Genomic DNA, 27,072 nt, shown 5'->3' on the forward strand with positions numbered 1-27,072 from the left:
ACCGCCCTATTATATCTCAATACATATAAATGTGCTTCAACTCTAACTTCATTGATCGGGTCAAATCTAGCTCGAAGTCTCTCCTTCGAGGTTTCTTTATCCAAGCTCTCAACCCGAGGTGATGGGAAGACAATCTCGGGCGACAAAATGGACTTAGTGCTGAATGCCAAGTTGAATGGGGATTCCCCCGAGCCGATCATGGGTGTCATATGGGAGGTCCACAAGATGCTTAGTAGCTTGTCTACCTAGGTGCCCTTTGCTCCGATGACCCACTTCTTCAATCCATCGAGAATGGTCTGGTTGGTGACCTCAACAAGATCGTTGGTTTATAGATGAGCTACTTAACTGAACCTCAACTGAATTCCATAGGACTAGAAAAACTCTCTGAATTTTACATTATTGATTTGAGTCCCATTATCGATGATGAGGTCCCTTAAGATCCTGAAGTGAGTAATGATGTTTTTCCATATAGATCCCTTAATTTACTTCTTAGTCATTGAAGCTAGTGGCTCGACCTCCACCCACTTTATAAAGTTGTCTACTCTCATGATGAGAAATTTTTACTAGTCAAAAGCTAGTGGAAAGGGTCTTAGGATGTCCATGCCCTATTAGACAAAGGGCCATGTGTAATAAATCAGGCACAAAGGGACCACCGACTAGTGTAATACCCGAGTAAACTTTTGGCACTAGTGGCACCTCCAAACATAAGTGATCGTGTCCTTGTGCAACATTGACCAACATAACCTCTACCGAAGTACCTTGAATGTTAGGGTTTGTCCACCTTTGTGCTTCTCGTAAATACTTTTATGCACCTCAACAAGTATCTTCTCGACTTTTTATAGTGTCAGGCACCTAAGGAAAGGTTGGTTGAAGGATTTTCGGTATAAGAGATTGTTACGTATGCAATACTATACTTGATGATGCCTAACCCTTTGAGTCACTACAAGATCAACATAGAATGTCCTGTGTCTCTTGTAGCATAGGATCTCGTTGATCCAGCTTAGTTTTTCCTCGGCCATGGCCACATCGTGCCTTTCAATGGTTTCGATTAACAGTGTCTCAACTATCGGGCAGCCCTCCCTTGAAGCTCGGATGGAGGTTAACGTAGCTAGTGTGTCAGCTTGGGTATTTTTTTGCGTGAGGTACCTGCAACATGCTGAGTTGGGAGATGCTTTGGGCTAACCATAGCACCTCGATAAGGTACTTCACCATGCTCCCGACTTGGGCTTATTCATGACTAGTTGTGAGTCACAAAATACCATCAAATCTTATACCTGGAGTTATCAAGCGAATTAGAGCCCTAAGAGAAGTACTTCATATTCGACATTATTATTGGAGATTTTAAACTCGAGCCATAGAGCTTGCTCATACACCTTAGTTCATATTCGACCTCAAGAACTCATTTCTTTTATTAGCAAGAAGACCTTAGTTCTTGTTATATTAAAGAGGGTTAACTTGGGTCTAAGGCAAGGCAGCTTGGGTCGGTCTTGTTTTCTTCACTTAAGTGATCTTAGGGTTGGAACCAACGATGGTCGCTCTTGTCGCAATCTTTTGCACATCTCCTCACACTTACTTGAGACCATCGCCTCGGTGGCTATGAATTGATTGGCCCTCTAGAGAACCTTGAGTATGCTCGCTTGTGGCCTCTTCACCAATGACCAAAATATGCGAAAGGACCTAAGCTCTATCATGAAGGCTTGAATCATGAGTGATGGATGGGCTTCTTGCATGCCTCGATCTCATTAATGAATCGACTAACAAAGTTAGAGTGTATCTCTTCCTCCCTTTGCTTGAGTCCAAGCAACATTGTCGTAGATGGCCTCGAGCATACATTCATGAGGAAGTAGAGTTCGAACTCTTTAGCGAGCTGAGCGAAGGAGCCAACCAAGAGTGGCTTCAGATGAGTGTACTACTCCTGCTCTAGGCCTATTAGCATCATTGGGAACACATGGCATATCAAAGCATCTGAGGTGTCATAAAGAGACATCTAGGTGTAGAAGGCGATAGTATGTTCAACCGAGTTGATACTACGATGGGAGATGAAATTTGGTCGAGATTGGTTCCTCTTAGAAGTTTTGAGTGAATGAGGATCGACTTGAGGTGGAATCGATAGGATTCTCCCCCTTGGACTATTGGAACTCCTGTCACATCTCGTATATCTAAGCATTGGTCAATTTACCTCAATTGGACTCTCAAGGAGTCATCCATTGAATTCACTGATTGGGTCTCAAATTTGGGCGGAGTAGAGCGGTGGTGCAATAATGTGCTAAACTCTAACATTGGGGAGTGGGGGGCTCCTTCCGCTAGTAGTTTCGTGAATCCAACAATCCTAATATATTAGTATCACATCGATTGAGGGGATTTCGATGGGTGTCGATGCTAGTGGTGGTGGCGGTTGATGTGCAGATAATGTATATACATATATACATATATATGTATATGTATATATATATATGTATATGTATATATATATATGTATATGTATATACATACATATATATGTATATACATACATATATATGTATATACATACATACATATATATATACATACATACATATATATATACATACATACATATATATATATATGCATAGATACATATATACATATATATATACATACATACATATATATATATACATACATACATATATATATATATATATATATATATATATATATATATATATACATACATACATACATATATATATATACATATATATATATATATATATATATATATTTCAACATATAATATTTGAATGAACCTAATATTGGACTTAAATCTTTTATGCAAGTGGTCGAGGCTCATCAAATTAATAAGGTCAATTAATCTGTATCCGGTAATTGCCTTCATAAATCATTAACAAATATCTGACCCACTTCTACGTTCAATCTCTTATTCTCGCCTCCCATCTTTAGGCCTCAATAAGCAACTGGTGCTCCAAATCCCCCAGCGCCAGAACCTGAGCTCCCAGAGGCAGCAGCCGCCTCCCCTTCTCATTGACTACGCTTAGATGCTTGCATGGGTCAACCACGATCTCAGCTTCCGCTTCCCCACCAGCTGTTGCATGCACGCGCTCGAATCCAATCAACTGTTTCCGCGGCGAGCCTTCGCCGATCGCCCTCGGTCTCCAGAACAGCAACACAGCATGGCTGCCGTCCACATCGCCCTTGTTGACGACAGACACCTGCACACGAAATCTCAGTGCATCACAAGACGAGACCTCCTCGACTCCCAGGAAATCGCGTCCATCCTTCGTCGCGTATGGAGGCTCCCTGTCGATGTAACTCTCGGCAGATGATCCTGACAGCCTAATCCTTTGAGGCGCCCGCAAGAACTTGTAGGAGTAGCTCGAGTAACTCAACCCGTCGCCGAATTCATAGACCGCTTTGCCTGTGTAGAATCGATAGGTTCGCCCAGGATAGCCTCGCGAGGGATCAGCTCTCATGTTCATGTCGTTCATGGGGACGTCGGTGAAGGATTCTGGGTACCATGTCACCGGCAACCGCCCACCTGTTTCGGACGAAGACTGTCAGCATTCATGGTGTCCATGGAACATGCAAGTGATGGATTCACCTGGGTTGGCGTCGCCGAAGAGAGCCTCTGCGAGCGCTTGCCCTCCCACTTCACCTGGGTATCCGATCCAGAGAATGCTAGCGACCAATGGGTCATCTGCTGCGAAGGAAACGTCTATGGGGCCACCGCCCATGAGGACGAGCACGACCGGAGCTTTACTGGCGCCGGCGACGGCCCTTACGAGATCCATCTGTTTGCCGGGCAGCAGGAGGCTGACCCGATCGTGGTCTTCGGTTTCTTCTGTGAGGTTGAGTCCAGCAACCACAATGACTACGTCTGCAAATTTGGCGGCGGTCACGGCTTCCTCGAATCCATCCTTGGATTGACAGGGCACGTCGATGCACCCGGGAGCGGACGATGTTCTCGGAACATAAGACCGGATGCCGTCCAAGAACGTGATCGGGTCGCAGGGAACGCCTGTGAGCAATTAGAACAAACAATTTGCCTGCATCAGGATGCAGAGAATTCACTCGACGAGGCTAATTGCGAGGCATCGTCTACCTGTGTAATCGCCGCCGTAGATGCTCGCATCGTCGGCCGCAGGGCCTATTATGGCCAAGGAAGACACCTCATGCTTCCTCAGGGGCAGAAAACCTCTGTCGTTCTTGAGGAGGACGATGCCCTGCCTCGCAGCTTCAAGAGCAAGCTGCCGGTGCTCCGCAGTGCAAATACTGTCGGGTCCTAGCCGCCCAAACCGCTTCTTGGCTCGATCGCCATCGAAGAGGCCAAGCCTCAGCTGAACCGAGAATAGATTGAGGAGCGCGCGATCGATGTCTTCCTCCTGCACCTTCCCCATCTTCACTGCGGACTCGGTGAACCGAAGCATATACGTTCCGCAATTGATATCCATTCCTTCGCAAAGAGCATGCAGTTCAACACATGATCTCGATGGAGAAGACAACGTTAGGTTTGGGGATCGGTACCTGCTTTTAGAACATCGGCTATGGAATCTTCAGGGGAAGCAGAGTACTTCTGGTCTTCATAGATGATCGCAACAGCATCACAGTCTGAGGTCACGTACCTGCAATTTCGTCCCTAATGAGTGAGCTCTATTGAGCACGAGCGAGCAAGAGTCTGTGATATGATCGAACAGTGGACGGGCATCGATTACCCCTGGAATCCCCATTCCTTTCGAGCTCTCTCTAAAAGATCGCCTCGAGCACAAGCGGGCACGCCATTGACTTGATTGTAGGAACACATGAGGCAACTCGCATAGCCTTCTTGGATGCAGCTCCGGAATGGAGGCTGGTATGTGTCCTCCATGTCCTGCTCTGTCACCTGATGACGAACAGTATGATGCCCAATCCAATCAACAACAAGATCAGACCAAACACTTATCTCGGCCATACCTGAGCATTGAACGTGTATCGAGTAAAATTGCCCCACTTCTCCAGATCATAAGCAGTGTAATGCTTGCAACAGGCGGAGAGCATCATCGAGCTGGAGCTGCCGCCGCCGTCGTACTCGCCCTGGAATCCCTTTACGTACTGGACGGCGTACTCGGACGCCACCAGGGGGTCCTCGCCGGGAGTCTCCTGCCCGCGGCCCCAACGAGGGTCCCGGAAGATGTTGATGTTGGGCGCCCAGAAGGTGAGGCCGGCCTGACCAACGTTGTGCATGGCCCGGGCCTCGACGGCGATGGCGCGAGCCAGGGCGCGCCATAGCGTCCGGTTGAAGGCGGCGGCGGAGAGGATGACCTGGGGGAAGCCGGTGGCGGCGCGGACGGGGCCGCCGAAGGCAACGCCGGGGCCGTTGGAGGCGACGCCGTGGAGGGACTCGGACCACCATTGGTAGGCCGGGAGGCCGAGGCGGGGGACGGCCGCGGCGCCGTTGGAGAGCTGCTGGATCTTCTCCGGGAGCGTGAGGAGGGAGACGAGGGCGCGGGCGCGGGCGTGGACGGGGAGGGAGGTGTTGCAGAAGGGGAAGGAGGCGTAGCCTGGGGGCTCGCATGCCGCCTTCGGGAGCTCGTCACAGGCGATTGGTGGACTGAAGCATGTGAAGAGATAGAGGAGGAATTGGAGGATCGATTGCCGATGCAGATGAAGCCTCCTCATCTGGATCTGAAGATGACTTGGTCGTGTCCGGTGGTTGGCTTTAGTGCTATCATCGGAGTAGGAAATGACGCCTTTAGTTAACTCCAGCGGGTCAAAAGTAGTTAGTTTGTACTGTTATGGCTTACACCACACTACATCTGTGTGATGTTGCAATACGGCGTCGTAAGTGCTCAAACAAATACGAGTCTTTTGGGCAACCTGGATCTGCTCCACCCATTTAACTCGGATTAAGGTACCCTTATATCATGATTGAAAGAGTTGGATTCAGATATGTAAGAACAATGCAGCATCGATCAATGCCTCAGTAAGGGGAAAAGAAAAATACATCTACTCAAATAAGAGGAACGATCCATGAACGAGTGAAGAACATGAAATCACAATGGGTAAACCAGTTGAAAAGCATAACCTGAAGTATTAGGCTAGTCAAAAAAATAAACCAATTGAAGACCAAGCATGAAAACTTGAAGCAAGCATGCAGCATCCACTTGCTTATCTACATCAACCTTTCCTCCCTGTACTCATATTGTTACAGAATCATAAAGTTCCTCCCTAAATTTTTCTCCTTCACTAAAACCCAGAACTCAAAGCTAATCATGCGACTGACTCGTCGTCATCTGAGCTGCCACCTAGAGAGATGATTTGATTGCACACCGCCTCGTAGACCTGTACAAAGCATTAAGCCTAGTAAGCAACTCTTTCAAAAGGAATTAGATTTCAGAATATTGATGGAATTAGATTTCAGAATATTTATGTTTCATTAAGTTTAACCATTAAATTCATACCTGAATGGTGACAGTAGCCTGCTGACCTTGGTATGTGGTGAAAATTTGAGATTTCTTGGCTGGGATGACAGTATTCCTTGGGATTAGCTTGGTCATCACTCCACCAACAGTCTCAATACCAAGAGTAAGGGGTGCCACATCCAGCAGAAGTATCTGCATTTATATTTTCTCACAATATTAGAAAAACAAAGAAAAATTAGCATGGCAAAAGAAAATTACAGATAATTGGATTCAGACTTGTCAATTGGTAGAAATAACAGTCTATGCAAATTAATATAGCATGTAACAATTTGCGAGGAATTTAAGCCAATGATCGTTACCTTTTGTTTCATCGCCACCCTCTCCACTCAGAATGCTTCCTTGAACAGCAGCACCGTAGGCAACTGCCTCATCTGAGTTCATGCCTTTGTCTGGCTCCTTCCCATCAAAGAGATCCTTCAGGAGGAGCTGCTGAACGTTGGGAATCCTGGTGCTCCCACCAACAAGAACAATTTCATCAATCTGGTGCTTCTCCAGCCCAGCATCTTCCATAGCTTTCTTCACAGGCCTCATAAGTCTTTCTAAACAAAACATTGTTTAATTCTTCGAACCGTGCCAATGTAAGTGGCCCAGAGAAATCCAAACCATCATATAGAGACTCGATCTCCACGCGGACCTGCTGCTGATTGCTCAAGGCCCTCTTGGCACGTTCACACTCCCTTCTCAGCTTCCCAAGTGCCCTATTGCCCGTGCTGATATCCTTTCCATGCTTCTTCTTGATGAACTTGATAAAATATTCCATTATTCTCTGATCAAAGTCTTCACCTATCATCAAGAACAACTGTCCATCAGAAACATACATGACAATGCTTCTCATCACACACGTATGAACTCGCTAATTGGGAATGAGTTAGATTAACGCCACACATCACAGTCAAATGTGTATTACAGTTGTGTGCTTAAGTTGTGTTTTTCTTTTCCACGAAATACCATCTATGAAGTCAGATGAGGTGGCTCTTCTCTGATACACAAAGCCTACACACACATTCATGTAAAGCCTCCTACAGACTGAGCAGGATGCAACAGATCAGAATATGGAGGCAACATTCTTTAATATTTGACCAATTCCACAATTGATAACAAAAGGAGGCAGACTGACAAGGCAGATGGTATTTTTTTCCCATATATTCTTTATTTACGTTAGAAGTTATCAGCTTGCAAGAGTAGTGTGATCAAACAATGGATGACCAAACAGAAGGCTACTTAGCTAATGTAATAAGAACTTTACCTCCTAGATGAGTATCACCATTTGTTGCTAGAACCTCAAAAACTCCAGTATCAATTATCAAGATACTGACATCCACCACCAAGGTCGAAAACAAGGATGTTCTTTTCCCCACCCTTCTTGTCAAGTCCATATGCAATAGCAGCAGCAGTCGGTTCATTGATAATCCTTGCAACATTCGGACCAGCAATTATTCCAGCATCCTTGGTGGCCTGCCTCTGGGCATCATTGAAGTAGTTGGAAAAGACAAATCAGTACAGCAAGATAAAATTAGTAAAAGATCTCTGCAGTAATAGCTTAATCATCAGTGATATAAACCAGTGCTTATGAATTAAATTGCCAGGTACAGTCACAACATCATCCTTTATTTTCTTTCCAAGGAATGCTTCAGCTGTTTCTTTCATCTTTGTTAGAACCATGGCACTAATCTCTTCTGGACAGAAAACCTTGATCTCCCCATCCTTCATTTTTACTTGAATGTAAGGCTTACCATCTTTGTTTACTATCTTGTATGGAACAAGTTTGATGTCCTTTTGTACCTCTTTGTCATCAAATCTGTGATGAAATCATGAAACATTAGATTATAAAGACAAACATAGAAATTAAAAAAAAAAAAAAATCTGACGATAATGAAGATAACAAGCTTACTTTCTTCCAATTAATCTTTTGACATCAAAATGGTTCTCTCTGCATTAAGAGCTGCCTGATTTTTGGCAGCCTCACCTACTAGCATTTCAGTATCAGTAAATGCCACCCACAATGGTGTGATTCGGTTCCCTTGGTCATTAACTATGATCTCCACATGACCATTTTTATAAACACCAACAAAGGAATAGGCTGTCCCAAGATCAATCCCAATCACAGTTCCCAGCTTTGTAGCTTCATCTTTAGCAATCGAAAATGCATACATACATCCTGTCCAAATAGATGTTTGAGGTAAGCAACACTATTCCTCTACAATAATGTCACTATTTAATTCAAGGACCTCCAGTCTTACAAGCAAAACAGGTGACTATTTAGGCAAACATGCATATCTTTTTTCTATCATTGCCTTACAGCAAAATCTCACAAGAAAAGGATATATCTTTTCACGAGCTTAGTTTTCAAATGGAATAGATTCCAACCTTTCGAGAACATGTTGACATTTCTTAATAGTCATTTCTAAAAAAATTGTGGTGCATTTAAAATCAAGTCACCTATAATTTCCTTCTTTTCTATTTAAATAACCAGGCAATTAAGTGGTACTGCCGAGAATGTACAAGCAAAAAAATAGATCAATGAGGATTTGGTTCATCCATCCCATACCCATTATGAGCATCCTGCTTTTCTATGTTCTATAAACTTGTTGAGGGTCAGGATTACATAGTGTAAACGACCCAAAGGTTACCAAGTCACTTTCTCCACCACAGGAAAACTCACTAAAAATGCTGATGCAACATGCAATCAACATAATGCCTTGACGTATAACTAAAGAGCGTAGGAACCCAAATGACTCGTGTCTATATCAAAATGGAGATGAACGCAATGTACACATAAAAAGATACAATTCATTCAATCTCTTCATTACTTCTACAAAACGAAAAGATAGAAAAAGGACAACTTATATACGAAGCGTTTTCTTCTTCTCTAAAAAAGAATAAGAATTAACCCCGAAATTTCTTCGAAAGTCAATACCAATCTCACATGGTCTTAATCATATTGTTTAGGACAGAAATATCATTCGACCATGGTTGAATATCCAGAATCCATCATTACAGATCTTCATAGGACAGATTTTCCCTCAACTAGTACAATGTAATCCAACAGAATCCTAGATTCAACCGAAGAAGGGATAAGAACCCATAGAAAACGCATCACAACACAAACCAATCCCTCCCCAAGAGCTGAGATAAACCAATTTAATCCCACAATTGACTACCAAAGCGAAAAAATAAACGTAAAAACAAATCAGATAGCCCAATAACCCAGAAGGATTCATGGATTGGAATCACAACAACATACTTGCGTGCAGTAGCCCTAACAGAATCAAAGAGCCGCATATTCCAACCGGTCGATCCATGCCTCTCTCTCTCTCTCTCTCTTCTCTCTCTCTCTCTCTCTTTAAATCAAAAGCTAGAACAATCAGAATAATGGTCTCCGGGGAAGTCCGTGCCCGATCGCTCGAGACCTTTCGGTGGTTCCTCGATCCGTGAGAAAGAGATCACCGCGGGCGAGATTTAAAAGGCAACGGGCTTCTCGTTTCGGCCGATCAATAAGAAGGGCATTTGTCTGTGCTGCGTTGGGATGATCTCGACAGTTGGTTGGATCAATCGAGAGGCTGCCAACAGTCGCCGTGTTGAAGCAGCGCGGGAGTAGCAGTTGCTATCGGCCGTCTGATTGGGCGAGGAACGGATGAGATGGAAGTAATGATTTGTCACCGACGTGGTCGTGTTGCAGCCGTTTGATCAGTCAAAGAACGCGAGCGATGGGAAGTAACGTACACACAACAACCACAAGGAATCTTATTGGATCGGATCTTTCGGCCTGACTCCACCCGTGAACCCGAGATGGGCATGTTCAATCTCATGCGTATCTATGTTGTCTATTTCCTTCACAAATGCTCTCTTCTTTTGTCATCTATGCTGCAGAAAGATGTTGTGATCGGATCAACAGTTCCATGAACAAAAGCCCATATATGCATCAGGAATCAACACAAAAAGATCAGTCGTCAACGACCAGGCTTTTGTTTCTGACAAAAGAAAAAGAAAGTCGACATAAAAAGTCGTCTCCTTTGTTTCTGTTGATTAAAAGCTCCATTTTGTGAAAGATGTTCCATTGTTTGTTCCGCTTTCTATTGCATCAAATAGCAGAGAGTAATGGTAGTGAGTTCCCATCTGCCATTAACGACAGCTATGACTGCGCGAGCATCATATGACCTTGAGCTGCAGAACTAAGTAACACGCAACTGGAGAGAAAAATAGTAGCTTTAAAGAACGTGGGAATGAGTTCCTCCTCCTGTACGTCCAAGCAAGATGCGACTCGGTGGTGGTGGCGGTGGCGGTGGCGGTGGCGGTGTACGTCCAAGCAAGATGCAGACTAAATAAGAGGAAGATAATAAAAATAATAAAAATATCTATGTATAAGATAATATAAGATAAGCTAAAACGATTGTCTGTCGAATTACATATATATCATGTTTGATGTATAACATAACAACTTTTACTTTGTTAACTTGTAAAAATAAGAGGGGAAGATAAATTTTGTAATAAAACAGTGAGTAATAATTTTTGATAGAAAATATATAATTATGGAATGAAAACTTATGGAAGGAAAAAGACTCAAACAACATGATACTCATGTGGATAGGAGCCAGGCAATTTAGATCGACTAGTAATAGACTCTTTTATGAAATATTTTTAAAAATTTAAAGATAATTTGGATCGATTACAAATTGATTACTTATGAAATATTTATAAGAATATTCTTAGAAATCTAGAACGAGTCGATTATAAACCATCTCCTATGTGAAATTTTTATAGAATATTCTATCTCTTCTATAAAAACACATCCTCAATTATAGGTAAGAGAATAAAATAAATAACTTAGACATGGAGAAGGATATACTCAGTCTCTCCCAACTTTAATCTTCATATGTTAAGTTAGGAAAAGATATTCCACGACGGAGGATTCCATGCATATGAATCGGAAGTATGACACCACATCATGTTGATAAGGACATCAAATATATTTTTTCTCAATAATTTTAGATCATTTTAAATAGTTAAGTGAAGATGATCGGACGTAATTAAGGTTTACGAATTTATCTGAAAATAATTTTCACCTATAAATAATAACCATTTTCGGCTAAAAAAATAAAAAAAAGGCCACGAAGCAACGACACGTTTCTAAATTATCCCGAGAGCAAAACCGCGTCGATACAGCCTGGCCTCCTCGGAACCCTCCGTATTCCCTCCTCGCTATCGTTAATGGTCACATAAATATTCCTTCCATCTACCCAATCTTATCCTCACCGCTTCTTCGTCTCCTCCTCCTCTCAATGCCGCCACCAATGCCTCTCTCCCCCTACCTAGCGGCGGTGTCGCTCCTTCTCGCTGCCGCATTCTCCTCCGGGTGGACATTGCATGCCGCGGCGGAGCTTCCTCGCTTCCGCGAGGCCCCGGCATTCCGCAACGGGCCCGGCTGCGCCTCCGCCCCGACCATCCACATCGCTATGACCCTCGATGCCACCTACCTCCGCGGCTCCCTCGCCGGTGTGCTCTCCATCCTCCGCCATTCCTCCTGCCCGGAATCCATCTCCTTCAACTTCCTCGCCACCCGCCCCCGCCGCTTCCGCCCCGCCGTGTCCGCCTCCTTCCCTTCCCTCAGCTTCGACGTGTACCGTTTCGACCCCGCCCTCGTCCGTGGCCGCATCTCCTCCTCCGTCCGCCGCGCCCTCGACCAACCCCTCAACTACGCTCGCATCTACCTCGCTGACATTCTCCCCCGTTCCGTCCACCGCGTCATCTACTTCGACTCCGACCTCGTCGTCGTCGACGACGTCGCCCGCCTCTGGGCCACCGACCTCTCCCCGGACCATGTCCTCGCCGCCCCCGAGTACTGCCACGCCAACTTCACCTCCTACTTCACAGACCGCTTCTGGTCTGACCCGGTCTACCCCGACGCCCTCAACGACCGCCGCCGCTCGCCCTGCTACTTCAACACCGGGGTCATGGTCATGGACCTCGACCGATGGCGCGCCGGCGGGTACACCCGGAAGTTGGAGGCCTGGATGGAGGTGCAGAAGCGGGAGGCGCGGATCTACGAGCTTGGCTCGCTGCCGCCGTTCCTGCTGGTGTTCGCCGGCGAGGTCAAGGGGGTGGAGCACCGGTGGAACCAGCACGGTCTTGGGGGAGACAACGTCGAGGGTCTGTGCCGGGACCTCCACCCGGGCCCGGTGAGCCTGCTCCACTGGAGTGGCAAGGGGAAGCCGTGGCTCCGCCTCGACGCCGGCCGCCCGTGCCAGCTGGACGCGCTCTGGGCGCCCTACGACCTCCTCCGCCGCGACGGCCGAGACGACCTCTTCGCCGACATCTAATTCCCGCAACTCCTTCGCCTCCAGCGGCAGCGATATCTCACCGTTGCGATCGGGTCGGCCCACGGGCACGGCGGTCTCCGATCCGAGTTCCGTCATCTCCTCGTGTCGGTCTGCGCGGGGCCCACCGGGAGGGGTGGGACAGCCAATTGGCCCAGAAAAGGCAGAGCCAGTGAACGTGGGGACGGAACAGCTGGCGACGGGGCCCGCTACGCGTACAAAGGACCGCGTCACATCAGCGGTGCTGTCTCTGTTCATTTTTATTTCTGAGTAAAAACATTTAATCATTAGATAGAGAGAAAGCGAACTAAAGATGACTACAGTTTTGGTGATCATCGACGCATGGCGAACGGGTGGGGACGGGCAACAGCTGCGAAGCCTGCGGTGGAGGGACGACGGATGGGTATTCTCTTTATGGGAGTGGTTGGATTAGGACCATACATACATGCGCTCGAGTGCTGGCTGCCGGTCGGGGTGGCAAGGAATCTACTGACTTAAAATTAGCTCTCGACAGCTGGTGTGATGCTTTGCTCAACGAGGAAGATTGTTCTTTACTTGTAGTCGTTCATGGAAGATAGAGCATAATGCAAGTTGCCGAGTTCTTTCTTCGATGGCATTGTTCTTTATATGTACTTGGTGTATTCTAGTTGATGTGAGGCGCTCAAAGTTGATGAAAGAGACGAAATTTCTTCTTTTTCCTAGAGAAACGGGATGCAGATGGGTGAATCCTGTCCCAGAATTCTGAGCATGTGAAGCCTATAATTGCGTGTATGTTCATACAAGTCATGACCGGCTAACGTTGGTCTGTGAGGAGAGTCACGGACGAACAGTGTTTTTGAGAGTAAACTATCCAACTCTCAGAAGCTTGTCTTGGTAAGGAAGCACGCCGTGGTGATGATGAGGTCTGCAGCAGGGAAAAACTAATATTACTGTCTGCTACTTTACAAAATAAGCTGTTCCTCACTGAAAACTAATATTTGGCGATCAGACGGTGAAATAACACATTGCAAATTGGATTAGTTGTTAGCAGTTCATGTCTATACTTTTTTTATTTTTAATTTAATAATTATTTTTAATTTTTTAAAAAAATACTTCGTAATTTGGATGTGATTTTAAATTATTATTATATAGATTAAATTATTTTATTCTATATAATAATCAAATTAAGAAATCAAAGTCCATTGCAAGATAAGAAAAAGGTTCCGAGAGTGGGGTCGAATGGATGTTGACTAAGTCGGGGGGCTTGTAAATCAAACTTGGTCATGATGAAATAACTAGTTCGCAAGTGATCCAAGAGTGGTGCACTCATTATTGAATTATAGTTATATGAGCTTTTCATATATTCTAAGTCTTGAAGAACCTTTGGGTTCATGAGAACAACCTCACACGACGACGTGGAGATCGGGACCTCATTTGCCCTTGGGTTGCCTAAAGATGAAGTACGAACCTTAACCATTCAACGACTAAGAGATCGTGAGGAGCTTGTGCGAGAAAAGAAAGATATCCCAAACTGAAGAGGCAGAAGAGCAGAATGATAGAAGACTGATTTATTGTAGAACGAATGTTGAGACTACAAAGTATTAGGAGATCGACTTGCCTTGGAGGGAACCACGGTAAAGTAGAAAAGACTTCTAAAGAGGTCGTGGTGGCAAAGTAGAAGGCTTATGAGGAGACAACGGAGTTACAAATAGAAGAATGAGTCTCACCTCATATAGTAAGAGAGGATTTTATATGGAGAGAGCCAATCTCTCTCCTCTCATGATTAAGACAAGTGTCCCTTTTAGATAATTATGAAGGGACATTGATGGATGAAGTACTCAAAAAGTGCAAAAATATATTATGGTAGAGCTATAAGGTAAAACGTGCCCAAAGCATATAAGTTGAGAAAACCCAACCCATGTAAGAAAAAATATATTTGATGTACATGAGTCGAAAAAACTCGACCCGAGTGAGGAGAAATCCATCATGACGGAGGCATAAGAGAAAATATGTCCAAAGCATATGAGTCGGAAAAACCAACCCGAGTGAGGAGGAATTCATCACGTAGAGACACAAGACAAATGGACCCGAGATGTATGAGTAAGAAAAACCTGACCTGCATAAGGAAAAATCTATCATGATGGAGATGCAAGACAAAATGTGCCCAAGATATGTGAGTCAAAAAAACCTAACTTGCGTGAAAGAAAAATCTACCACGATTGAGGCATAAGGCAAAATGTGTCTGAGATACATGAGTTAAAAAAACCCGACCCGTATGAGGAGAAATCTACTATGATAGAGGCATAAAGTAAAATGTGCTCGAGGAACATGAGTCAGGGAAACTTGACTCATATGAGGATAAATCTATCATGACGGAGGCACAAAGAAAAATGTGTCTAAATCGTATGAGTCGAGAAAACTCGACCCGAGTGAGGAGAAATCCGTCATGACGAAAACACAAGACAAAATATGTCATAGGCACATGAGTCTAAAAAAACTCAACTCATGTGAGGAGAAATCCTCAATGACAAAGGCATAAGAAAAAATGTGCTCGAAGCATGTAAGTAGGAAAAACCTGACCTTCATGAGAACAAATTCGCCACGAAGAAGACACAAAGTAAAATATGATCAATGCATGTGAGTGTGGAAAACTCGACCCACGTGAAGAGAAATCCGTCATGGCAAATGAACAAGGTGCCTAATAGTATCACAAATACCATCGAGTGATAAGTCGGCCCGGTTGGTTCACTGCCGAAGGTGTAGGCTTATCCTTCTATCTCCTCCTCACTGATGTGAGGTGCTGATGTGGTGGATCAGTGAGGAAGGTCCGCTTAAGGGATGGTTTACCGAGGGTGATCAAGCCTTGGAACGAAGAGGCCGAGTAGAGGAATGAGGGTCTCCCTTACTATGGGGTCATCTCCTAGCGACAAGGTCTTCTCCTGGCTATCTGTGGTCCTACACAACAGGTCTGCGTTGGGGGCTTATCGACTCGACCCCTCCAATGTTTAAGTCAGCACAAGGTAGAGAAGGAGGAAAACAGTAGTATGAGCTATGTAAATGAGAGAGTAGAGAGTCGAGAGGCTATTGCTTACTCCCTCAGCTTGGCTTGGGGCATGACTTTTATACTTGGGCGTCGAGTAGTCTAGTCATGTGTTAACCAAGGCCCCCTACTCTGAACGGCGTAGGCATTCATGAGGGTGGCTTGTTGTTAGTCATTAATGTAGAGGTAGGGCTCTAGATGTCAGCCAAGAGGCGTCTAGGGAAGTTAAGGCATACTATCATTAATGATCGCTAGCCATGAGGCGACTAGGGAAGTTGGGGCATATTGGGTTGTTTTTAATTATCACTTATTCCTATGCATTTATTGTTTGTTAGTCCATATAGTGGAGGGCGCTAGAGGGTGCCAATATTATCCCTATCAATGTTGGAGGCACATGAGTCACGAAAACTCAACCTGTGTTAGGAGAAATTCGTCACAACAGAGATATAAGATAAAATATGCCCGAGGCACATGTGTCGGGAAAATCCGACCTCCACGAAGAGAAATCTACCATGATGAAAATATAAAATAAATTATGTTCAAGATGCATGAATTGAAAAAAAAAAAACCCCGTAGCTACTACTAAAGGGTAAATCCATCATGCATGTAAAAAGACAAGAAAGACATAGCAGTAACTACTAACGGGAGATGGACTGGAATGCTATGGGATAAACCAAATTAATATCTCTCATACCCACTTCCTTAGCTACATTATCAAATGCATGTAAAGGGATGAGAGACAAGGCAGAAGCCAGAAATGGGGGATCGATTGGAATGCTACTGGATAAGCTAAATTAATATCTCTCATACCTATAATAGAAGCATAAGATACAATATACCCGAGGCACATGAGTCAGAAAAACCAGACCTCCATGAGGAGAAATATATCATAACGAAAATATAAAATAAAATATATTTGAGATTCATGAATCAAAAAAACAAAACCCACAGTTATTACTAAAGGATAAATCTGCCATGCATGTAAAAGGACAATAAAGATATAGCAGCAGCTACTAATGGGGAATGGACTGAAATGCTACGGGATAAACCAAATTAATATCTCTAATATCCACTTCCTTAGCTATATTGTCAAATGCATGTAAATGAATGAGAGATAGGGCAAAAGCCAGTAATAGGGGATGGATTGGAATGCTACTAGTTAAGTTAAATTAATATCTCTTATACCTACAACAAAGACATAAGATAAAATATGCTAGAGGCACATGAGTCAGGAAAATCCGACTTCCATGAGGAGAAATCTATCATGACGAAAATATAAAATAAAATATGTTCGAGATGCATGAATCGAAAAAAAAAAAAAACCCGCAACTACTACTAAAGGATAAATCCATCGTGTATGTAAAAGGATAATAAAGATATAACAGCAACTACTAATGGGGGATGGACTCGAATGCTATGGGATAAACCAAATTAATATCTCTCGTACCCACTTCCTTCGCTACATTGTCAAATACACGTAAAAAGATGTGAGACAAAGCAGAAGCCAGTAATGGGGGATGAATTAGAATGCTACTGGATAAGCTAAATTAATATTTCTTATACCTATAACATAAGCATAAGATAAAATATATTCGAGGCACATGAGTCGGGAAAACCCGACCTTCTTGAGGAGAAATCTATCATGATGAAAATATAAAATAAAATATGTTCGAGATGCATGAATTGAAAAAAAAAAAAAAACCTCATAGCTACTACTAAAGGATAAAACCGTCATATATGTAAAAGGACAAGAAAGGCATAGCAGTAACTACTAATAGGGGATGGACTGGAATGCTATGGGATAAACCAAATTAATATCTCTCGTACTCACTTCCTTAGCTACATTGTCAAATGCATGTAAAGGGACGAGAGACAAGGCAGAAGCCAGTAATGGGGGATGGATTGGAATGCTACTAGATAAGCTAAATTAATATCTCTCATTCATATAACAGAGATATAAGATAAAATATGCTCGAGACACATGAGTCAGAAAAACCCGACCCCCACGAGGAAAAATCTATCATGACAAAAATATAAAATAAAATATGTTCGAGATGCATGAATCGAAAAAAAATACCCATAACTAATTCTAAATGATAAATCTGTCATGTATGTAAAAGGTCAAGAAAGACATAACAGTAGCTACTAACGGGAGATGAATTGAAATGCTAAGAGATAAACCACATTAATCTCTCATACCCACTTCCTTAGCTACATTGTCAAATGCATGTAAAGAGACAAGAGACAGGGTAGAAGCCATGGGGGAGGAATTGGAATATTACTAAATAAGCTAAATTAATATCTCTCATACTCATAACAGAGGTATAAGATAAAATATGCTCGAGGCACATGAGTCAGGAAAACCTGACCTTCATGAGAAGAAATACGAAAATATAAAATAAAATATGTTCAAGATGCATGAATAAATAAATAAAAAAAAATCCGTAGCTACTACTAAAGGATAAATTTGTCATGCATGTAAAATGACAAGCAAGACATAGTAGCAATTACTAATGGGGGATGGACTGGAATGTTACAGGATAAATTAAATTAATATCTCTCTTTAGCAATATTGTTAAATACATATAACGGGGATGAATTGAAATATTATTAGATAAGTTAAATTAATATCTCTCGTACCTATATTGCATTGTGAAATGCATGTACATAGGCAAGATAATAAAGTTAGAAACCAGTTAACTTTTCTTTTTCTACATGCACCTCCATCTCATTTATAAGCTAGATGTTGGGCATCAATGTTGTCTACCTTCTTTCTTTCAACTCAGCAAGTAAAACCTAAGCTCTAGTGCTGAAGTTTCTTCTTCAGAACACTCCTCTAAGCATATGGTGTTTGGATTCTTGGGTTCGGTGTACATCACTGATCCTAGAACATCCTTACACACCACAGAACGATAAGGTTGGTGTGCCTTGTGACTGCTCCTGTAATATTAAATTAGAACTTTCTAATTAGATAGAAAATTGATTTAAAAGTTTTTTTTAAGATATGAGTCATTGTCTTGATTGAACTAAAAAAAAGAAACTAATATAATGCATTGAATATACTTTAAAAAATAAAGTACAGTCAAGAAAGGTTGAAAGACCAAAAGATCTATGGTTTAAAAAATCAAAGGCTGTTGTTATGATTAATAAAAACTTTTAGTTTTGAATTATCTCTATTCTTTTTCTCAATGAAGGAAATAATTCTTAAAGGTTGTTCTTTTGTTTCTGATGCAAGAATTAGTGCAACAAAGGAATTTTCTTTTTCATTTAGTTCATTACATTCAACATAAAGATGATAATGTGACACTCAACCAGAGATTTGACTTGCTACATGAAATTTCCTTTTTCTTTTTTTTTCTTTTGGCTTACTACATGTATATTGTATTTTTTTTTTCAGACTCTATGACATGCAATGATTTATTAGTGAATTTGTTGTTATTTAACATTTCAGTCAAGAAATAAATGTCTCTGATGATTCATGGTAAGCTATTTTTGATGTAGTTAAGTTAGAGATTAAGGCAAAAGAAAAAATCTTATCAATAAAATTTGACAAAAATTAACATTATTTATTTTAAAGGAAAAAATAAATCATAATACCCAAATTGGATTCCAAGAAAATAAAAAAATATATATTAATTAGAGTTTGATTAGATATATTTTTTTACCAGACATGTTTCAACATACATGTGTCCTTCTCTTGTCAATTATATATAATTGACGAGAGAAGGAAATATGTATGTTGAAACATGTCTATTAAAAATATATATTCAATTAAACTCTAATTTTTTTTAATCCCTTATGGTGAATTAACAAACCTTTAATCCTACCAACCCTAAGAGGATCACAAACCTTTTCTACGTATGCATGCATGGCTAGGGAAGATGACAATAACAGTTACGTAAAAGAGAGCCTCTCCAATGCCCATGCCATAATCTCCTAACAGGCCAGTCGTCATTCTGCACTCCCAACCTCTCTATATATGCCTCCTCCGATCCCTAACCCTACCTCCATCCTGTGCTTCATTGAAGCGGACGCGTTTCTCGTCGAGGCTACGGCTCTGCCATGTACAGGTCGCAGTGCGGCCGTCCTCGTCGCTCTGGTCTTCGCAGTGGCCTTCACCGAGGAAGCCATCGCGTCGGAGGAGAAGCTCTGGGACCGAGAGGTGGCAGAGCCACCATGGCGTGGCGCGTAAGTGCGTTTGCTTCAATGTGTTCAAGCCGAACGCCAACAAGAGGGCTTTGACGTACTGGACGGCGTACTCGGACGCCACCAGGGGGTCCTCCCCGGGAGTCTCCTGCCCGCGGCCCCAATGAGGGTCCCGGAAGATGTTGATGTTGGGCCTGGATGGAGGTGCAGAAGAGGGAGGCGCGGATCTACGAGCTGGGCTCGCTGCCGCCGTTCCTGCTGGTGTTCGCCAGCGAGGTCAAGGGGATGGAACACCGGTGGAACCAGCACAGCCTGGGGGAAACAACGTCGAGGGTCTGTCCCGGGACCTTCACCCGAGCCCCGATGAGATTATAATACACAGCAGAATTAAATAGAATCATAATCAAATAAAATATCAAGATATACGTAAAAAATTCAAGGATAATAATTACGGAGCAGATAATCTACTATAATAATTATAAATATATAAATCATAATTTTAAATTTTAATTTAATATATATTTTATATTTAAAAAAATACTTCGCAATTTGGATATAACTTTAAATTCTTAATATGATTATTATATATATTAAGCTATTTCGTTCACAATTGGCCCAGAAGCCCGTTTCGGAAGCCCACACCGAGAAGCCCCGGATCTCCTGCCGTGGAGTTCGAGATCGACTCCTCACTGTAAACCCTCGCCCACCTCCACGTCCACCGGTGCCGGACTCCACTAACTTCCGTGCCATGTACTTCTGGCTACAAAAGGGTGATCGTGGTGGTTATGTCCTCTGTTCTATTGGCTGTGCGACCTCGCGGCGCTCTCTGACGCGATCCCGCTCGATCCAACCGGTTCCTTTGTGGATGCAAGTGAGATGCTTGTTTCTAGTTCTTTTCTGTGTTGATTTTATGGTATTTTGCGCAAGATTGCATTTGAAATGGATTTTTTTTTTGATGTTCGATCATCTTGGAGATGCTTGAAGTTCTGTTTCTTTGTATGAATTGGAGGAGTTGGGGGTGGGATTTGCGTGTAATTGGATTTTTGGTAATTTTTGTCTTTGCCTTGATGTTGCATTGTTTTTGTATCAGGTGTGGTGTAGGTAGTCTATCGTTACATTTCAGCCTCTATCTCAAAATGATATTATGAGACTGGAGAGATTAGAATTTGGCCAATGATCAGTTGTATGAAACGTTTGGTCGAATAAGTTCGAGGCCTAAGTCTTCATTTCGTAAAGGGGATTTTTTGAGGATAACTTTTTCTTTAACTTATTCTTATGATCTCTTTTGTGAACCGAATAAGAAGGACACCAATTATCCATTCTGACAGTGTATCAAAATGCAGACTAATGGAGTATGAACTGTTGAATCCCCAAAATTTAGGAATAAAATAGCAATATGAAGTTATATTGTTCTCTTATTTACATTTTATTTAAGATATGTAAGATCTCTTTTGTCCCTGTGCTTCATCATTGTTTTTGTTAATAAACTTGTTTAGTGTCTGATGCATATTGTATTGTATGTTCTCTGTCCTTGAAATTTGTTTCTTGAAAGTCAAGGTCTCTAAGAAGCAAATTCTGACTGTTCAAATGAACTTTATTCCCAGGTAAGTTTTCATTTCTATCTTCTGATGTAAACCGTGCTAGTTTATAATGAGTTTGCATGTTGAAGAAATTCATTGCTCATAGGTCATTAAAACTTTGTTTGAATTCTATTAGAAAGTTTAGTTTGTCATGACTTTAAAAAAATAATTATGAACATGATCTTCTAATTGTGATATATTTAAATGTGAAAAAAGTTCTAGAGGAAATGTTAGAATCAAATGGCTTGTCTAGATGATGGATCTGTCTTACTTCTTAAGATTTTTCTGGTCATTTGGAAAAAAATCTTTAGGAAATAAAAATTTTAAGTAGACAAAAAATCATAATGCCTCATTTTTGAAATTTAGTCATATCATAATCAAGGTATGCAATATCGTACCGTAACGGTGTTTCGAGGTTGGCTCGGTATAGTACGGTACCATGTACCGAACGGTACACTAGGGTGTACCGAGTGATACACCTAATTTAAAATATTTCTTTATCTCCATTGTAGCATTGTAGTACTACTATAGTGTTACACTATAGCAATATAGCACGTTAGCGATCCACGTACCATTATACCGTCAGACTGGTACGTACCGCCCGTATCGGACAGTATCATTTGAAATTGCATATCATGATCATAATGGTCTTAGTAGCATGAAAGGATATTTGTTCCAAAAGTATTATACTGATTAATATTTGTGATATAATGAAGTAACATAATTTTTTATGTAATAACACTAGGGAGAAAATGTAAAACAATACATGACCCAACGTATTTATGCATGTGGACCTCATATGTTACTGCATCTTTTAGTATATGGTTGTACATGTGACCATATTTACATGTCTATGCAGAGCACACAAGCAGTCACCTTGACATTCCCAGCCACATATGCAATCGGACTGCAAACTGAGGCCACCTAGGCCCTATGATATCTGATCACAAGTCTCATTATGCATATGTGGTTACCTTAGAGACATTTTAGCACAACGTTTTGTCGTGTCATGCTGGTTTATGTCTTTGTTCTTTGGTAACGTCAACTGATAAAACTAAAACCTTTTTAGCTTAATTGAGTTTAAGATGGGGAAGCTGGGTGAATCTTACAATCAGCAAGCTGTGTTTAAGTGAAATTTGGCTTGCTAAATTTTCAGCCAGACATGAGCTTGTTCAAGCACACATTCCTTATATTTTCTCTTTGTGGACTATTCTTGCTGCGGCCTTTCTGGAATACCTCATCATTGTGCGTATATATTCATCCAAGTGTATGCAGCATGCTGATGCTGATGTTGCAGTCTTTTGGGTGTTCGAAATATAGATATTGTTATGTTGGCATTTAGGCATTTTTCTTCATCTCTTCCTACTTAGCTTTAACTATTGGTGAAGTTGACAGCTCCTAGTTAAGGGTGGCTAGTTTCTTATAAGCCACTTCAAAGTGAGTGAATGACTTAATTAGTATTTAATCTTCTCCTCTCTTTTTATTCAGTTAAGGCCAAAAAGATCTTCAAAGAGAAAAGAAAACCACAAATGCATGACTCTTCACCATTTTTATAGATTGGCCTGAACTTGGGCAAGTTGTGTCATGCCCATCTATGCTTGGCATTTTAGCAAAGTCTTGCACAAGATAGCATAGAGAAAACTGTCACATATTGCATTTGATCTTATTGTGTTGTTTTAAACCTTGATTATACAGCCATGTCTGGCTCATCTACTGTATCAGAGGCAATAGAACAACATAAGCCAAGTGAAGTGCTTTAAAAAGATTATGATGTATATTTACCTAAAATTGTGGCCGGTGATTTATCACAGAAGACTTTCACATCTGTCTTCTCTTGGTTTATCTCGTGGAACACTTTGGCTGATTGAAAATATGAAGAAAACAGCTTATCCATAAGGTTCTCAACGTCTAAGCCTTAGTTTCCATTCTATGTAATTGTGTCACTGATAAACATGTTCCTTTGAATTAAGGATAAAATGGCTGAGAAGTTTAAAGTTGACAACCCACATGAAATTTTGTGCATACAGCATCCAGACAAGGAGGTCGAAGTTCCTTCCTATCCTATAAAACACACTTGCAATGCATTTTTGCCCCTTTAGGCCAATTGACTAAGATATCAAAATGTTGTCGTTTGCTGCTCTCTTGGACCAGGTAACTTAAGAAAAAATTGCTTGTCCTTATTGGGAAATTGTTTTTCGATTAATATACCAATCTTAGACTTTGATTACCATTTTAGATCCTTGTATATATTGTGTGCATTTTAAATTTTTCGTTCATTTTGTTAATTTATGGTTTACATGTCTGATGTTAAATTTGCGGAAAGATTATATCTTGAGCAGATTGCTGAATTTTGCTGCCTTAGTTTCACATTTACCATGAATTATCATAGAAGTAAAATATAATGGAAAAGAAAGTATCTATCGGTTGCTTTGTAGAAATCTCAACTCAATACGTAACACAGTGTGCTTCTTGTCATCCACAGAAAGTCTTGTAATGCATTGTGGTGCCTCCTTTGCTATAGTATGCTCATCACACGTTTAGGTGGATGGTCTGACAGATAGCACTTGACCAAGGACTGTGTCGTACTGGTATCCTGTTGGACATGAGACATTCACAAGTTCAAATAGACCATGCTGTTCTGTTGCACATTGTAATTTTTCATGTAGCACTTGTTCTTGTATTTCTTTTACCTACATGCCATCAATGTTCAATGACTCGTATGGTGATGACTACTGCCCTCTGCCCAACTGTTCAAACAAGTTGTTCCTTTTGTTTTGTTAAGTTACGACTGACGCTGTCATATTGATGTGAAGTACCTGTAGGCTACTTAATGCTTTGGCTCGCAAGGTACCGCAAATCTGACACATACATGTTTAGTCAATTACTCCATGTGACCATGAACTTAGATTTCATTATTGACTTCTTAAGTCACCTTGATATTTTTAATGTACTGCCCGATCTGGATGCTCATGCAAACTGTATCCACTTGTTTAGTGTTAGGGCTCTGAAAACATATCAGCTTAGATCTCTTTATTATTTGTTGTCATTTTTAAGCACTACTATCTCTGCAAATATGCATATTTTATACTACAAAATGAAACTTATGCAGCCTTGAGTTGATGGTTATTTTATTTTTACTGTAACTTTAAATGCAAAATGGCATTTGTACCTGCAAATTTTTCACAGTTTTTTCATGATTTAAAGTGACTGCAATTTTGTCAAGAAGCTCAAAAGGTTGTATCTGGATACCCCCACCATAACACTTGAGTTGGGAATGAATGATTTAACTTTGATCCCTATATCATCTGAAGTATTTTTATGCTGATCATGAAATTTATCTATCAAATGGTGAAGAGAGAGCCTCTTATATTATTATTTAAATTCTTCAACTCTATGGTTGCTCTTTGGCCAACAATTTAGTAGATTTCTGTGTCCATATCTACTTCAAAGAGTAGTTGATTGGATTCCATTCAGCCTCTTTTTCATGCTTTCTCTACATATCTGTTTATGAATCTACATACTTCAAGACAAAGGATTATGCAATCATTTAAGAAAATCTTTGGAATTATTATTATTTTGTTGGTTTCTTCAAATTTTGAAACTTGCCTAAAGCTAGACTATTTGCTTCCCTACCATTTACTATTGTTGTAGTCAACTTGTCATGCTCAATGCCCATACCAAATCATAGAATTCACTAGAATAGAATCATTGTTCTATTTGGGTAACGAACAAGAAAAGGAAACAAAGAAGCTAATCTACAATTTCTTTTATACACTTTCAGGGTGGAGTACATGGATCTACAGTTTCCCATCTCAGAGGTGTTGGCTAGAACTCTTGTCCATGGTACCAGCTTTCATTATTACTTCCTGTTTTGCGCAGTCCACATGAACCCTTTTGTGAACCACTGCCACTCTTCTCAGGGAAATAAGAGGAGCTAAAAGTGTACTTCCTTGAGCTGCAGAATACATCTCTTGCACACAACAACAATATCATCAGGCAGAGTTGAAGATATCTGGACTGCAACTTCCTCTCCCGTGACTGCAACAAAACTGCATCATTCATACTCCCCAGAGGAAGACGCAGAAACGTGGGTAGAAGAACCTGATTAGTTGTGCAGTGGATTTGGACCCTGAGGCACCAGTCTCTTGGAAACTCCATAAACCGAGCTGAACTCCTCCTCCTCCTCCTCATCATGCTCTGCAGACGGAGATATCCTAGGGAAGTAACCCATGGATGATGGTGTGGAGTACTCATTCTTCCATCTCTCCGCCCCTCTCATGGCTGTTCTTGCATGGCCGAGACTGGTAAGCTGCCCAGCAACCATCAGTAGCAGTAGAAACAAGATCATGTGTGGCAGAGGGAAGTTGTGCAACCTCATGGCCGCAGGATGGGGAAGAGACTTGGAGACCAGAGCAGGTTGAAGAGGAGGGAGAGAGGGAAGCAGAAGGAGGTTGAATTATAGCCAAGCAGGAACATGGGCAGGTGGAGAAGTCTATTAATATGGGGGCCAACTCCATTGGTGAGGAAAACGCTGTCAAAGCTCGGACCAATTGACCAAATCATCCTTGTGACCGTCTTTAGCAGCCCCCTTCATCTGTGCATGGGATCACAAGATGTCAACATGGATATGAGGAGGCTACTTGTGGCATTCTCGGATGGATTTAAGGGTGTTGACTGTGTAAGAGGGGGTGGAGATGCTCTGTCTTCCATTTGGCATCATTTTGTCATGAAGTGATTACAATAGAGTTAAGCAGTACCAAATGATTGCCATTTCCATCCAATGTGCTTTGGATTTCCAGTGAGAGATAGAGAGAGACAGAGAGATGGATCCCTATGGCAATGTGACTTCTAAATGTGTTGCCGCAAATAATTGAAGTTGGGAGAGTGGACCAATGCAAGAGGCCAACGTAAGCTCCTAATTATAATTAAGTTGCAGTACACTACAAAATGTACCTATGCAACCTAAAAAATGTGAATCTGGTTCATTATAATTGACTTCTTGTGTCCTCTCTCTTTCTCTCTCTCTCTCTCTCTCTCTCCTCTTTGACTTGTTTGCTTTGCATCATGCGCGAGGGATTTCCTCCTCGTTTTACTCAGAATGCTGGGATAAGTCATTCTCTCCTCGAGCTCAGCTTGTACAATTACTTCTTGATGAGAGTATATTTGGTTCCTCTTTATCACCTTTAATCCTTTTCAGGTAATTCCAGTCTTTCTCTCTCCTTTAAGGAAAAACAAAATTGTGTTTATTACATTTAATCCTTTTTAGGTAACCTTTAAATAAATATAAAGATAAGATTGTGTATATTGTATTCTTATGCTTGTGAGAGTCTACAAACTAAGTTTGATTCGGACTAAAAATTATGGTATCGAAACAATAATCGTTTATACATTGAAATGTACTACTATGCATCCTATTTAGAATATAATAGTGTTTCTGGCTCAACAATGACATATGGGAGATATTGATGATTTGCGTGTGGCCCAACAATGACATCGACAAATTAGGAGGGAGAAACTTAGTCTCACATGAGTTATCGCTAACACAATAGAGATTAGAATATGGCATGAAA

General features: G+C 41.6%; 2 protein-coding genes, 1 long non-coding RNA gene and 1 pseudogene across 6 annotated transcripts; 2 read left to right on the forward strand and 2 right to left on the reverse strand.

Moving 5' to 3' along the window:
* Window positions 1–2,814: 2,814 nt before the first annotated feature.
* Window positions 2,815–5,714, reverse strand: LOC135673609 (probable beta-D-xylosidase 6). Its single transcript, XM_065182680.1, has 6 exons — window positions 4,936–5,714; window positions 4,698–4,864; window positions 4,510–4,607; window positions 4,088–4,438; window positions 3,587–4,003; window positions 2,815–3,523 (listed from the first exon to the last, which is right to left on the reverse strand). Exons 1-6 carry the CDS (start codon window positions 5,638–5,640, stop codon window positions 2,925–2,927), a joined length of 2,337 nt encoding a protein of 778 aa, XP_065038752.1. The 5' UTR covers window positions 5,641–5,714; the 3' UTR covers window positions 2,815–2,924.
* A 27-nt stretch (window positions 5,715–5,741) lies between these two features.
* LOC135673610 (luminal-binding protein 4-like) lies at window positions 5,742–9,912 on the reverse strand (annotated as a pseudogene).
* A 1,751-nt stretch (window positions 9,913–11,663) lies between these two features.
* On the forward strand, window positions 11,664–13,368 carry LOC135673611 (probable galacturonosyltransferase-like 3). 2 transcript variants are annotated; one of them, XM_065182682.1, is made up of 2 exons: window positions 11,664–12,998; window positions 13,081–13,368. In XM_065182682.1, the coding sequence occupies exon 1, from the start codon at window positions 11,723–11,725 to the stop codon at window positions 12,758–12,760; it is 1,038 nt and encodes a 345-aa protein (XP_065038754.1). In that variant the 5' UTR covers window positions 11,664–11,722; the 3' UTR covers window positions 12,761–12,998; window positions 13,081–13,368. The 2 variants fall into 2 exon arrangements, with proteins under 2 accessions (XP_065038754.1, XP_065038755.1); XM_065182683.1 differs by having other exon boundaries at window positions 13,128–13,368.
* A 7,184-nt stretch (window positions 13,369–20,552) lies between these two features.
* LOC135673612 (uncharacterized) lies at window positions 20,553–26,628 on the forward strand. Of its 3 annotated transcripts, XR_010513402.1 has the most exons (3): window positions 20,553–20,793; window positions 25,284–25,345; window positions 25,423–26,502. It is a non-coding gene; the product is annotated as an uncharacterized LOC135673612 (long non-coding RNA). The 3 variants fall into 3 exon arrangements; XR_010513400.1 differs by having other exon boundaries at window positions 23,985–26,628; XR_010513401.1 differs by having other exon boundaries at window positions 25,284–26,502.
* The last annotated feature ends 444 nt before the right edge of the window (window positions 26,629–27,072 follow it).

The sequence above is a fragment of the Musa acuminata genome, chromosome BXJ1-5, assembly GCF_036884655.1.
Source record: "Musa acuminata AAA Group cultivar baxijiao chromosome BXJ1-5, Cavendish_Baxijiao_AAA, whole genome shotgun sequence".
In the NCBI taxonomy this organism is placed as follows: Eukaryota; Viridiplantae; Streptophyta; class Magnoliopsida; order Zingiberales; family Musaceae; genus Musa; species Musa acuminata.

What these genes read in the sequence shown, in the direction of transcription:
- LOC135673609 (XM_065182680.1), bottom strand. Translation starts at nt 5,640, where the DNA reads ATGAGGAGGCTTCATCTGCATCGGCAATCGATCCTCCAATTCCTCCTC. An exon ending in AGCCGATGTTCTAAAAGCAG is followed by an intron (nt 4,439 to 4,509) that starts GTACCGATCCCC and finishes CTCTTTGCGAAG; the next exon opens with GAATGGATATCAATTGCGGA. An exon ending in CTACGGCGGCGATTACACAG is followed by an intron (nt 4,004 to 4,087) that starts GTAGACGATGCC and finishes AATTGCTCACAG; the next exon opens with GCGTTCCCTGCGACCCGATC.
- LOC135673611 (XM_065182682.1), top strand. Translation starts at nt 11,723, where the DNA reads ATGCCGCCACCAATGCCTCTCTCCCCCTACCTAGCGGCGGTGTCGCTC.